This window comes from Phyllopteryx taeniolatus, chromosome 2 (assembly GCF_024500385.1).
Source record: "Phyllopteryx taeniolatus isolate TA_2022b chromosome 2, UOR_Ptae_1.2, whole genome shotgun sequence".
Taxonomy (NCBI): Eukaryota; Metazoa; Chordata; class Actinopteri; order Syngnathiformes; family Syngnathidae; genus Phyllopteryx; species Phyllopteryx taeniolatus.
This window is the reverse complement of record NC_084503.1, coordinates 25,705,228-25,718,759: the sequence shown is the minus strand read 5'-3', so window position 1 is coordinate 25,718,759 and position 13,532 is coordinate 25,705,228. Positions and strand designations below refer to the sequence as shown.

Below are 13,532 nucleotides of genomic sequence, written 5' to 3'. Positions count from 1 at the left end.
TTTCAATATGTAATTATTTCAAAACATCAATGATAACGTCGGTTGGATTTCACGAACATTAAAAAGAGGAGAAAACAAAAATAAGACAGAAAGATTCAAGCTGCTTCCATTCTTGTTTTATCGCGAGATTGCACGGGATCGCTTCGCCTTGCCCCCATAGTTTCTGCGAGCTTGTGACGAAATATAACATTCGGTACAATATATTTTTTCGAATATTACAACAAACTATTGGCGAGTGAAAACATCATGTACATGATTATGTGTATCGTTCGACTGTATCAATAATTAAGAACTGAAAAAGAACAAGAAATACAACCACTTCGCTTCCCAAAAAAAAAAAAAGTCCAATGACGTCAGACTCATTCCCACAATGCCTGGTAACACGCATGCGCACAATAAAAATAAAAAGACAGCAATTGGAAATCAGAGATGGCGGGCGCCTCCGACCCCCTGGAAGATATGTTCTTTTCCGAGGTGGATGAGAAGGCTGTAAGCGACTTGGTGGGCTCGCTGGAGTCTCAGCTGGCCGGCCAGAACAATTCGGCGGGCAAAATCGAAGAGAGCCGAGGTGCTGGCTCAGTTGCCCCCGCTAACCATCACTTGGGGAAAACGTTACCAGCTCCGGCGGGCTCCACAACACTGGATCAACAACAACAAGGGCGCCGTAATAAACCCGACATGCGCCAGGAATTAAACTGCACGGACGTTAGCGCGGATAAAACTGTCACATCGCTTTCCCAGGGCTGCACCCCTTCCTCCTGTGAGCCCTCCGACGCCGTCGCCGCTGCCAGCAATAGCGACTCTCAATCACATGGAGCATCCATCACAACACTGCCCGTGTCCGGCGTGTCAACTTCCCCGCCGGCCAGCAGCATCAGCACCGCCGCCACCTCCGGCCGCCCCATGAATGCTTCTCCGGACTCAGGTGAGCCATACGCGGACGCTTCGAAACGACGCCTCGCCACTCCGCGACGGAGCGCCTCGGCTCGGATTAAGAGTTTGAACGGTGCCGCTGCCGTTACCACCCGAGGGGACAGCAGCGGCAGCAGCCCCGTGGCGGGGGAAGACGACGCCGGCGGCAGCCCCGCGGACCCCCGGCTGGCGAACACCGCAGCCATCAACACGTCGACGTTCACCCTCGCCAAAGCCAGCCTGCCTGCGGGTCAGTCGGCCATTGCCTTGGACCGGGGCACCCCCACCATCGCCTTGCACAGACTTCCCAGTCACATCGTGGCCAGCATCGCCCAGAACGGGACCAGCGTGTCGGCGTTGGCCCAGCAGGGTGCTCAGACATCTCCTGTCACCTCGCCCCCATCCTCCTCCTCCTCGCCACCTGCACAGGAGAACCACACTAAAGTCGCCCCGGAGCCTGCAGGGGCTCCCAGCGGATGTCAGTCCAAAATTGTCACCACGAGCTCTGTCATAAACATTGTTAGCTCCAATGCCGTGACAACAACACCCACCACCACCACTACCACCAACACAGTAACTCAACCTTTAACCACCACCGCTACTATGACCACCACCACCACCACTACCATAGCAGCCGCCTCAGTGACAACAGGCAGTGTTGGTGGTCAGACCATATCTGTGACCAGTACTATAAGCACGGTCCGGCCCATCACCTCCATCCCCGCCACCCCTGCCATCCTTGCTGCTCCAGCCGCAGCCTCGCCAACCACGCTGACCCCGACCCGGCCCGGTCTGGCCACGCCTCAAAGGATCGTAGCGCCGCAGCTGATTGTCAGACCCCCCCAGCAGCAGACCACCATCCAGCTGCCCCCTGGGTTCACCATCCCGTCTGGTAAGGCACATCCAGGTGCTTGACACAGCCCCTTTTCTTCAATGTCACAGCATTGGTGATAGACACTACATTCCTGCAGTGGTGATAAGTAACAAAGTACAAATTCTTCATTACTGTACCTTACATGCTGTTAATTTTCCAAGTACACATATGTTCCGAGTCAATTTTGACCAAAAGTATTCTCATAATAACTTTCAATATCAAATTATGAATTAAAAATCTTTTCAAGACGTATTAATAGCCTGTCGGACATGAATAAATGGATGATTAATCCATCAATATTTCAGAGAAAAGGGAAGGTGTATTTTTATGTGCTACATTGCTGGTACTTGTTTTTGCAAGTGCAGCCACCCTCTGACTTCTGTATGACTTCTGTTCCTTATGTTTAGTATGCACTGTATTATCATTCTGATGCTGTTTTATACTTTCATTGTTTTAAGATTTCCCATGATACTTCAAAGACCAACAGGTGCACAATTATGTGGGAACCTTTGCAAATGTGGTGGAAACACAGACAGTTCTCGGGACTGTTTCACACTACCCTGTGAACACTGCCTGTCTGCCTGCACTGTCATATAAAAACACACACACACACACACATATATATATATATATATATATATATATATATATATATATATATATATATATATATATATACACACACACACACACACACACACACACACACACACACACACACACACTGTATGAAGATTTTACTGTTTTGAAGATTCCCCCATGACCCTTCAAAGACCAATGGGGGTTATGTTTCTGCGGGAACCTGTGCAAATGTGGTGCGAACACACGACAGTTCTCTGGACTCTCTCAAACTCCCTGTGAACAACATCTTCACTGATCCATAAAAATTCACGTATGCATGACTGGGTTTTAGGCGGCACGGTGGCCGACTGGTTAGAGCGTCAGCCTCCCAGTTCTGAGGACCCGGGTTCAATCCCTGGCCCCGCCTGTGTGGAGTTTGCATGTTCTCCCCGTGCCTGCGTGGGTTTTCTCTGGGCACTCCGGTTTCCTCCCACATCCCAAAAACATGCATTAATTGGAGACTCTAAATTGCCCGTAGGCATGACTCTGAGTGCGAATGGTTGTTTGTTTTGATGTGCCCTGCGATTGGCTGGCAACCAGTTCAGGGTGTACCCCGCCTCCTGCCCGATGACAGCTGGGATAGGCTCCAGCACGCCCGCGACCCTATTGAGGAGAAGTGGCTCAGAAAATGGATGGATGGATGACTGGGTTTTACTTTTTTCGAGAATTGCCGCGACCCTTCCAACACTAACAGATTCACATTTTAATGGGAGTCTGTGCAAATGTGATGGCTACACAGACAGTTCTCAGGACTGTTCTGTTTTTTTGCGGCACATATCTGTCTCCCGCGGAAATCAGCGGTTTATAGAGATTTCTTTTTTTTAAACGTGTTTTTACAGTTACTGACAGCAATGCTCTCGCATATGGGGAAGGAGAGCCAATGCCAATGCACTTTTCAGTAGTTTAGTGAACCCTGGAAGGACAGTGAAACATCTTAAACACAATAAGCGCGCTCACACAGCCACAGCTAACGTGCAGACACTCATGCACAGACTTGCCGATGTCAGACGCTACCCCCACCAGGCACCGCCTCTTAAAGGCATATACTGTACTGTATCTAACGTATTGTAGTGTCTACAATACGTACAGGATTTTCAATACATTTTATGCAATTTGTGTGTGTGTGTTTAAATAAGTTTACATTTTTTTGAAATGTGTTTTAATAAGTTTAAAAGGGTTTAAAGCATGTGGGAATGGTAAATTTATACATTTTATAAAATAGATGTTTTTGTATGGTCTCTCTGTGTAGCGGATTTTCACCTATGCATTACAAGTGGGTCTGGAAAGTATCCCACCATGAACGGGGGATCATTGTATAGTAAAATTCATCATCAAAAATGGGTAAAATTAGGCCACAAAATTTCCCCTATATCTTGGCACTGATCTCTTGTTTTTAGGAAAGTGCAACATCAATAGTTTGTCTTGTTGTTATAAAATGAAGGATGCAGAGTTGCAGACAAGTGCAATCACTGTATTATATATGTTATAATTATATATATAAAAACAAACATCAACAATATAATACAGGACAGACACCAGGCAATTGTTATGTGAGAGGCTGTTTAAATGTCGCTCGAAGTTGGGTTAACACCGTGCTAGGTTTTTTTTAATTTTTTTTTTATTATAGATTTGCACTGATATTCCAATGAGCATGACGTAGCGCGAAAAGCATTTGGCTTGCCAGGACATCTGGAGCCAGAGGTGGAGCGGCAATGTGTTTGTTTACATAGTAGGTGTGTGGCTAGAACATGACACACTTACACGTCGTGTCCCTTACTGTATGAGAACTCTGTATGGTACAAAGGTGTACTGAATACGAATTCATGTACTGTTACACCCCAAGCAATAGCGTTTCTGACGCATGCCAGTCAATATAATGTTATTTTCGCAATGAAAAGACCTGGCATGTACAATTATTATTTCACTGTACAGGCGGTCCTCAGTTTACGACGTAGTTCAGTTTCTACGGCAGCGACATAACCCAAAATTTTAAATCAGAGTCAGAATTATCTTTATTTGCCAAGTATGTCCAAAAAACACACAAGGAATTTGTCTCCGGTAGTTGGAGCCGCTCTAGTACGACAAAAGACAATCAATTGACAGAGAACACTTTTGAGACATGCTAGTTGTCTGGTAGTGCCGGTACATTTTATTTCATTTATTTTTTGACAATTGTGCAAAAGATGCAGAGTCCTCTAGCACTTAGAGCAGTTCGATTGCAGCGTAGTATATCTCGGCCATAATTAGAAAATACAATGAAAAAAACATTATGTACAGCAGTCACTGAGCGTGCCTTCTCGACATAGCTTTGCTTCATGTGTCGAATGACGATGTACTATTTTTACGACGCCCAGTAAACTAGTTAATTGTGAGTTGTTCATAACCTCGAGACCTCAAATGTCGTTATCCCCTGTAATGTTTTACTAGGTGTTAGCTATCCATCCAAAATGACTCGGCGAAATCACCAGCTGAGAATCACTGATTTAGAGCAGTGGTTGTTTGTTGTGGATCTAAGTATGGATTAAATCGCCAGTTTTTAAGTTTATTTTGCACTTGGTCTGTCTCAATGATACTTGGCAAATAAAGATGATTCTGATTCTGAAGAAGGCGAAACTGAAAAAAACTTACAAGAAAAAAGTGCTGGAAAAGTCAGTTCTTTAATTGTTTTGGCTTTGTATCAAATTAATTTGTCTTAAAAGGCACAAAAACTAAATATATTTAAAAATATATATTTTTTGCCTTGTTGTGGACATTGTGTGGTTAATGTTTTACTGATACAAAATAAAACAGCAAAAGAAGAAAAACTAAAAATAATAAAAATTGTGAAAATTAGTGCATATGAGGTTTTTGTCCTTCTTTTGTATCCAATTCGTCTGTTTTAATCACACAAAATAAGGAAAAAAGCCCTGAAAAACGTTCTGTACTCCCCCCATAATTCTTTACTTATTTATTATCAATAAGGCAGAAACATTTTTTAAAATAGTGAAAAATAGTAAGTCATGAGGTTTTTTTTTGCCTTATTTTTGTATCAAATGTCAAAAATATGAAAAACTAACGATCTGAAAAATTAACTGTCATAAAAATTTTATGTTTTAGAAGTTTATTTAGTTTTCCTTGTTTTTTTTGCCTTATTTTGTATTTACTTAGCTTGTCTCAATGATACGTAGTACAGGAAAAAACTAAAAAGGTTTTGATCGAATTAGTCGGTCTTAATGATACGAAATAAATAAGAAAACCTAAACACACTAAAATGTATTAAAAAGTAGTGAAAAACTAGAAATAAATTTTTAAAGTATTGAAAGAAATGAACTAATTTGATACAAAATAAGGCAACAAATTGAAAACTAAATGCTCTAGAATTATTTAAAAATTAGTAAGTGGTTTGCCTTGTATTGAATTTGTCTGTCTTACTGGTATACAAAGTAAAAAAAAAAACCTGAAAAACAAAAATAATACAGAAAAGTGTGCCTTTCATTTTTTTTGCCAAATTTATCAATCAAATGTTTCTGTCTTAATGATACACAATAAGTCAAACTTAAAAAAATATAAAAATATTTTAAAAAGTAATACAAAAGTATTAAAAAAGCAATTTTTTTCATCTTATTTTGCATCAAATTCATCTAAATGATAGAAAAAAATGACTATCAAGTTAGATGAAGCACAATAGGGCCTCTGCAATTAAATTTAATTCACTTGAACCATACCCTAAACTATATCACTGCACATAATATGTCAGTAATTTCATATTTGCAACATAATCTTTGGATATCTCCAGCCGTGGCCCAATGGTTAAGATCATGGCCTGCCACCGTGGGGGACCTAGGTTCAAAACCCTGACTGGACCATCCGCCAACATCCCCCGGACTCACGGCTGTGGTGTCCTTGAGCAAGACACTGATACCCCAAAATGCGTGTTAGTGTGTTCCACTAACATGTGTATGTGTTCACTGTGATGGGTTAAATGCAGAGAACAAATTTCATGTGCATGCATGCATGTTCATGACAATAAAAGATGATTCTTCTTCTTCTTATTATTTAAAAAATGAGATCTGGTTTTGTTGTGAGTGCATACTGACTGCTGGTTTACCCCCGCTGACCCTCTAGCTTGTCTCTGCCTCCCTACAATTTGCTCTAATGTCCCCGTGCTTCCTCAGGCATGGTGCTGGTACGGACCGAGCTGGGCCAGCTGGTGTTGGTTCCTCAGCAGGCTTTAGCACAAGCTCAAGCTCAGGCACAGGCTCAGGCACAGGCTCAGGCACAGTCTCAGGGTCAGGCCCAGGCCCAGAATAACATCTCGCCGCGGCCAGCCACTCCCACCACGGGGGCGTCCTTTAGAGTCACCACTCCGCAGGTAAGTTGGACCTTTCCAACTATTACAAAATGCATTCAAATGTACATTCAAATATGTTCTCATAGTAAATAATTGAAGTCAATATCTGTTCCAATTTCGAGGTAATATTTTAGCATTCTTACTGTAAGTGTCAGACACATAGGTGTGTGTGTGTGTGTGTGTGTGGGGGGGGGAGACACATAGGTGTGTGTGTGTGTGTGTGTGGGGGGGGGGGGGGGGGGGGCGTTGGGGGTCCATCACAACAAAAACATACACAAAAAGCCCAAGAAAATGCAAACCACACTTGTGAGGATTATCCATCAAGTGCTTACTGAGCTGAAGTCCCATGTGAACGTGCTTTACCGTCAACCAAGTGTAGGAAGAAGTTAATCACTGTATAATAGTAAAATGTTATTTGTATTGAGCAGCCAGGATGGAGACACTCCGCTAACGCTATACTGCGGCTCAGTCACAAGAAATTCATATTAGATTTGTCCTCTTTACCATTAGTATTACCCTTCTGTGGTGGCAGCATGTCATCAAAAAGCAAAATACACTTGGGGGAGTACTGCTTTAGCTGTATTGTACAGAGCAGCCAGGACAGATATGCTATGCTACCACTGAGCTACAGGTATGCCACTGCTAAGTTGCAAAAATTTCACATCACTGGTACCCTTCAGTGGTGGCATCACCAGGGTCTGAAATTAACACTTGCCAAATGTTTGGCGAGTGAATCTCAGAGTGTGCTACTCGCCACTAAGGTTGGGCATCAAGAACCGATTGGAACCGGGACTAACATTCCGGTTCCAATCGGAATCGTTCAAATGTATACATTTCGGGTCCAAGTTTCGATGTCTACAGTCTGCCAACTCCGAAGAAGAAGTGGTGAAAACCAACGTAGAAGAACTTGCATGAAGACGTACTTGTGACCACCGGCGGCGGCGAACAAAAGTGTATATTTACTTTGTTAAAATTAACAAAGTAACAGACTTGGAATAAGATTATATTGTGCAAAGGAGGCTTTCACGATGTGCAGAAGTCTGTCGTGCTCCCTCGCGCTCCGAGCCTCAGCCTACACCGTGCGGAGCTTCCGTGAAGTCACCTATAAAATATATCTACGCCAACATTGAGGCAGCTAGCATTTGGTTCCATTCATTAAAAAAAAAAAATAAATGAAAAAAAATCACAGATGTCGGGTGACGGTACTTTTCATGCTAAAATGCTGAGTTCCAGTGTGTACCCTTCAAAATAAAAGGCTACAATCTTAAAACGATAAGTCAAGTTAAAACTTGCGCATATAAACCATTTGACCTGATAAAACAGTCCCAAATAACTATTTTAACAGTGCTATATTTAACTTTTAGCTGAAACATTAATTAATGGATATTAAGTCAGTTGGGTTTGTTCCAGACACATTGCCTTTTAGTTCATAGTTTTGAAATTGATACTTATAAGAACTTGTGTCAAATGTTCATTTTAGTCTATGCTGCGGGGTGCTCAGAAAATGGATGTTCATAATTTGGACACCCTTTATTTAAACCATGCAAACTTTTTTTGTCCCAGGCCCCTAAAAGAATCGGAATCGAGAATCGTTTGGAACCGGAATCGAAATGAGGAACCGGAATCGGGACCGGAATCGCTCAAATTCAAACGATGCCCAACCCTACTTGCCACATGGCGAATTAATGTTTGTATTGACGTACACAAAAATACACGAGCAAATCGTAGTGCAGCAGCGTGTGTCCTGGAGCCAGTGATATTGGAGCAGGGCGTGTCCTGCCAGGAAAGTGCGTGGGATTCCTAATAACGGCGATCTCGGTTATCAGCTGTGTGCATATTTCCTCGATCTAACATGACGGGATGTGCGTGACAACAGCCAATCGGAGAGGTCTTTTGCTTGATCCAATTCCGTTTGCAAGTAGCGGGAGTAACCAGAAACCGCGCCTCCTTGGCTGGCTCGTCATCTTAACATGTAGCGAGATCGAGACGCCTACTTAGCCGTCCTCGGAGCCTGCTGAGTCAGCGGCAACCCATCCTCACCTCGGTGACGGAGCTGACGGCGGTTTTGTGGTGGCGTCTCCAAAGCAACGTGAAGAAATGCTATTAACTAGCCGATGTGTAAGTAATGACGGCACCCTCAGAAATGGACAACACTGTGTTTATTCATTTGAAGAAGTACCACCCAAGTGATTATGTGGAAAGCAAAAAATAAAAAAAATAAAAAAATGCAATTGCAGTCAGTACAGCCTGTCACTCTCTGTTGCTAGCACAAGTAGCATTAGCAGTTAGCCACTTTGGATTACTGCAGCTGCTTATTTTTGGCTATCTACATACAGTACATGCAACAGTCACACTATTTACTAGTTTTAGGGCACAGTATCTTTTGTTTTATTCAAAATAAAAGTTTTGAACCTAAGCAAATAGACACATTACTGGTACATATCTACGTAGTCACATGTCTAAGATAAACCATACATCTTAAAACCTTGTCTATTTTTGTGGCAGGAGATTTAGATGTCACCTTGCAAATGCAATGGACATCGGATATGGTCATCTTTGGTAGCTCTTGAAGACATCTTGTGAACAACAAAAGACAGTGTAGACGTTTAATATGGGACCTGAACCGCAAGGAAGTGCTTTGTTTTGTTTTGCTGAATGTGGATGTTGGTTGCGTATAACCCTTTTTTGGAGTCTTACCAAACCTTTTGGGAAAATACGGCTCTAAATCGCACAAAACTCTGGCGTTCAAACCGCTGTCATTGATGGCATCACCAAATAATAAGACCTCAGTTCAGCGAGCATCAAATGATTAACTCTGGGCATGTGTTTTGCCTTTTCGTTTTGTGAGTTTTGCAGCTCGCGGCACGGTGAACGACTGGTTAGCACATCTGCCTCACAGTTCTGAGGACCGGGGTTCAAATCCCAGCCCCGCCTGTGTGGAGTTTGCATGTTCTCCCCGTGCCTGTGTGGGTTTTCTCCGGGTACTCCGGTTTCCTCTCACATGGCAAAAACATGCGTGGTAGGTTGATTAAAGACTCTAAATTGCTCGTAGGCGTGAATGTGAGCGCGAATGGTTGTTTGTTTATAATTGCCTTGCGATTGGCTGGCGACCAGTTGAGGGTGTACTCCGCCTCTCACCCGAAGATAGCTGGGATAGGCTCCAGCACGCCCGCGACCCTAGTGAGGATAAGCGGTACAGAAAATGGATGGATGGATGGAGTTTTGCAGCTCTTCTCCGCTTCGGTTTTAAGAGTGACTTCCAACTGTTTCTAATATAGCACCGCCATGTGGCGTTATACCTCAATTATAGTTACAAATTACACCTGACTTGATGCAACACTGGTCAAATAATACCAGTTTTCAAGGAGTCAGATGTTTTCGAACCGTTGGCAGCCGGAAATTAGATGTAGGTGCTACCTCCAAATTTTAGATGCTGGATAAAGGTAGTATGTGCATGTTCTGGTTTTTTTTGTGTGTGTGGCTTTTTTGCAATCAACAAGTAGACGAAGTAGAACGGCACTAATGTTGTACAATTAGAAATTTATTCAAAAACTTTGGGAAAAAATGCATCTCTAAAGTTGCAGTTCAGAAAGCCTCAAAGGATTAACTCTGGGGACGTTTTTGCTTTTTCTTTGGATTATGTGCATTTTTTTCCAAATCTCAGCGTACTTTGTAAGTGAACAGTAAATGATTAACTTTGTGCCAGTGTTTTGCTTTTACTGTGACCTTTCAGCAAGTAGACAAAATAGAACACCCTCTAAAGTTGTACATTTTGGAATTTTGCCAAATTTTTCTAGAAAAATACACCCCTCAAATGTTGCAGTTGAAGTTCAAAGCCCTGTTGTAGATGAAAAATACCGCAAGACCTCAGTTCAGCAAGGATCAAAGGATTATCTCTAGGTTTGTTTTGGCTTTTTCTTTGGCTTGGCATCACTTTTTTTGGCTCATGTGCGACAGTTAAGATGAGTGTAATCGATTGCCTTTTCTTTACGTTTTCTTTTCAAATGCTACTTTGAAACATTTTACTTGTCCAGTTAATAAAAATGTTACGATGGCCACAGTACGACACTGGAATGCATGAATTCTATGGACATTTCCGATCGGGAAACATTGTTCCAGTATCCGATATATAGTCGTCAAATTAGAATTTTACATCAATATACTGTATGTGTCTGCCAGTTTATTTCTATGGGCGCAGCACTTTCCCACACACTAATTTGGATGTAATTATGGCAAATTAATACCCATTAATATTATTGTATGTGTAGATTAGACTGTCATTAAAAAGTGAATTAATATCGCAGGGGGCTGCCTAATCACTCCATGAGGTCTTGTAGGATGAGCAACTGAATTATTGATGGGGATTTACTTATCACCTGTGGAGACAGCACTCATTTAAACAAAGCAAATGTTGAAGTATATGTTGGGTGAAATCCACGTAATTTGCCAAACATCACTTTTCAGGACCGCCCAGAAAAAAACAAACAAAAACATAACGGCATGTTTGTTGTTGAGCCATTAACACATTCAGTGCCACTGACTGCTTTAGAAGTCAAATATCCATGTTAACTGGGAGGGCTGGCACTGAATGAGTTAACGTTGCATATTCAAAGAGAGCAAGCCATTTTGAAGACTTTGATCAATACGTTGTAAAAAGAAATACACACGTGGGGACTGGCCAATAGCATAAATCTGTAAAAAAATATGAAATTGAATACATTTGATCATAGGAGGTTTTGGTTTTGAATTATTAATGAACCCAATTAAGTATAGCAGTATTAACCTCACTAAGCCATACCAAGCTCAGAATAAGCAAGACACACAATAAAGTTTAATAGTGATTGTTTATATAGGCCTGTAACTCCTGTTTATTACTCATAGTTTCATTTTACAATCAATAATTTAAGTGGCCAAGTTTCTCAATGTCTTATTTGGTCCATTGTTACAGTTTACCCATGTATTAATGTGAAAAAACAAACAAACAGAATGTTCAATGACAGACTCCTAATGCTAAAATTGTAAGCATTTTACTCTAGCAACTTTAATGACCTCTTTCGCGACAAGTGTTGCCCCCCCCCGCCTATTCAAGGTTCACTATTCACAGATTCACTCATTTGCAGATTTTTGGGAAGAAGTTATATTACCTTATTCACAAAAAAAATTGCTGCTTTGCTGTTTTTGTACTCTTTCTAAAATGCCCTAAGACACTACAAGATGGTGCCAAAGCCCTGTTGAATAGAAAATCCATCCATTTTCTGTACCGCTTTATCCTCACAAGGGTTGCGGGCGTGCTGGAGCCTAACCCAGCTAACTTCGGGGGAGAGGGAGGGTACACCCTGAACTGGTTGCCAGCCAATCGCAGGGCACATAGAAACAAACAACCATTCACACACACATTCACACCTACGGGCAAGTTAGAGTCCTCAATCATGCATGTTTTTGGGATGTGGGAGGAAACCGGAGCGCCCGGAGAAAACCCACGTAGGCACGGGGAGAACATGCAAACTCCACACAGGCGGCAAACTCCACACAGGCGGGGTCGGGATTTGAACCCTGGTCCTCAGAACTGTGAGGCAGATGTGCTAACCAGTTGGTCACCGTAGTGTGTGTGTATATCTGTGTGTGTGTGTGTGTATATATATATATATTTTTTCACTTTGTTATATTGTAGCCATTTGCTAAAATAATTTTAAGTTCATTTTTCCCTGATTAATGTACACACAGCGCCACATATTGACAGAAAAAAAATGAATTGTTGAAATTTTTGCAGATTTATTAAAAAAGAAAAACTGAAATATCACACAGTCATAAATATTCAGACCCTTTGCTGTGACACTCATATATTTAACTCGGGTGCTGTCCATTTCTTCTGAGCATCCTTGAGATGGTTCTACACCTTCATTGGAGTCCAGCTGTGTTTGATTATACTGCTTGGACTTGATTAGGAAAGCCACACATCTGTCTATATAAGACTTTACACCTCACCGTGCATGTCAGAGCAAATGAAAATCATGAGGTCAAAGGAACTGCCTGAAGAGCTCAGAGACAGAATTGTGGCAAGGCACAGATCTGGCCAAGGTTACAAAAAAAAATTCTGATTCACTTAAGGTTCCTAAAAGGAAGAGGAAGGGCCTCCATAAGGCTTAAATGGAAGACGTTTGGGACGACCAGAACCCTTCCTAGAGTTGGCTGTCTGGCCAAATTGAGCAATCGGGGGAGAAGAGACTTTGTGAGAGAGGTAAAGAAGAACCCAAAGATCACTGTGGCTGAGCCCCAGAGATGCAGTCGGGAGATGGAAGAAAGTTCTCGAAAGTCAACCATCACTGCAGCCCTCCACCAGTAATTGACACCCTCCCACTCTGCTTTATGGCAGAGTGGCCCGATGGAAGCCTCTCCTCAGTGCAAGACACATGAAAGGCTGCATGGAGTTTGCTAAAAAAACATCTGAAGGACTCCAAGATGGTGAGACCAATATAAAACATTTGGCCTTAATTCTAAGCACTGCTCATCACCTGTCCAATACAGTCCCAACGGTGAAGCATTGTGGTGGCAGCATCATGCTCTGGGGGTGTTTTTCAGCTGCAGGGACAGAACGACTGGTTTCAATCGAAGGAAAGATGAATGCGGCCAAGTACAGGGATATCCTGGACGAAAACCTTCTCCAGAGTGCTCAGGACCTCAGACTGGGCCGAAGGTTCACCTTCCGACAAGACGGGTCTTTGTCACACAGCTAAAATAACAAAGGAGTGGCTTCAGAACAACTCTGTGACTGTTCTTGAAGGGCCCAGCCATAGC

At 42.5% G+C, this 13,532-nt stretch overlaps 1 protein-coding gene across 6 annotated transcripts in view; it reads left to right on the top strand.

Moving 5' to 3' along the window:
* Window positions 1–383: 383 nt before the first annotated feature.
* The window catches only part of LOC133474142 (transcription initiation factor TFIID subunit 4-like), a 222,666-nt gene continuing 209,517 nt past the window's right edge, over window positions 384–13,532 (top strand). For all 6 annotated transcript variants that reach the window (XM_061765515.1, XM_061765514.1, XM_061765512.1 and 3 more), the window contains exons 1-2: window positions 384–1,804; window positions 6,562–6,758. In XM_061765515.1, the coding sequence (XP_061621499.1) occupies window positions 430–1,804; window positions 6,562–6,758 (1,572 nt within the window). In that variant the 5' untranslated portion in view covers window positions 384–429. The remainder of the gene's footprint in view (window positions 1,805–6,561; window positions 6,759–13,532) is intronic.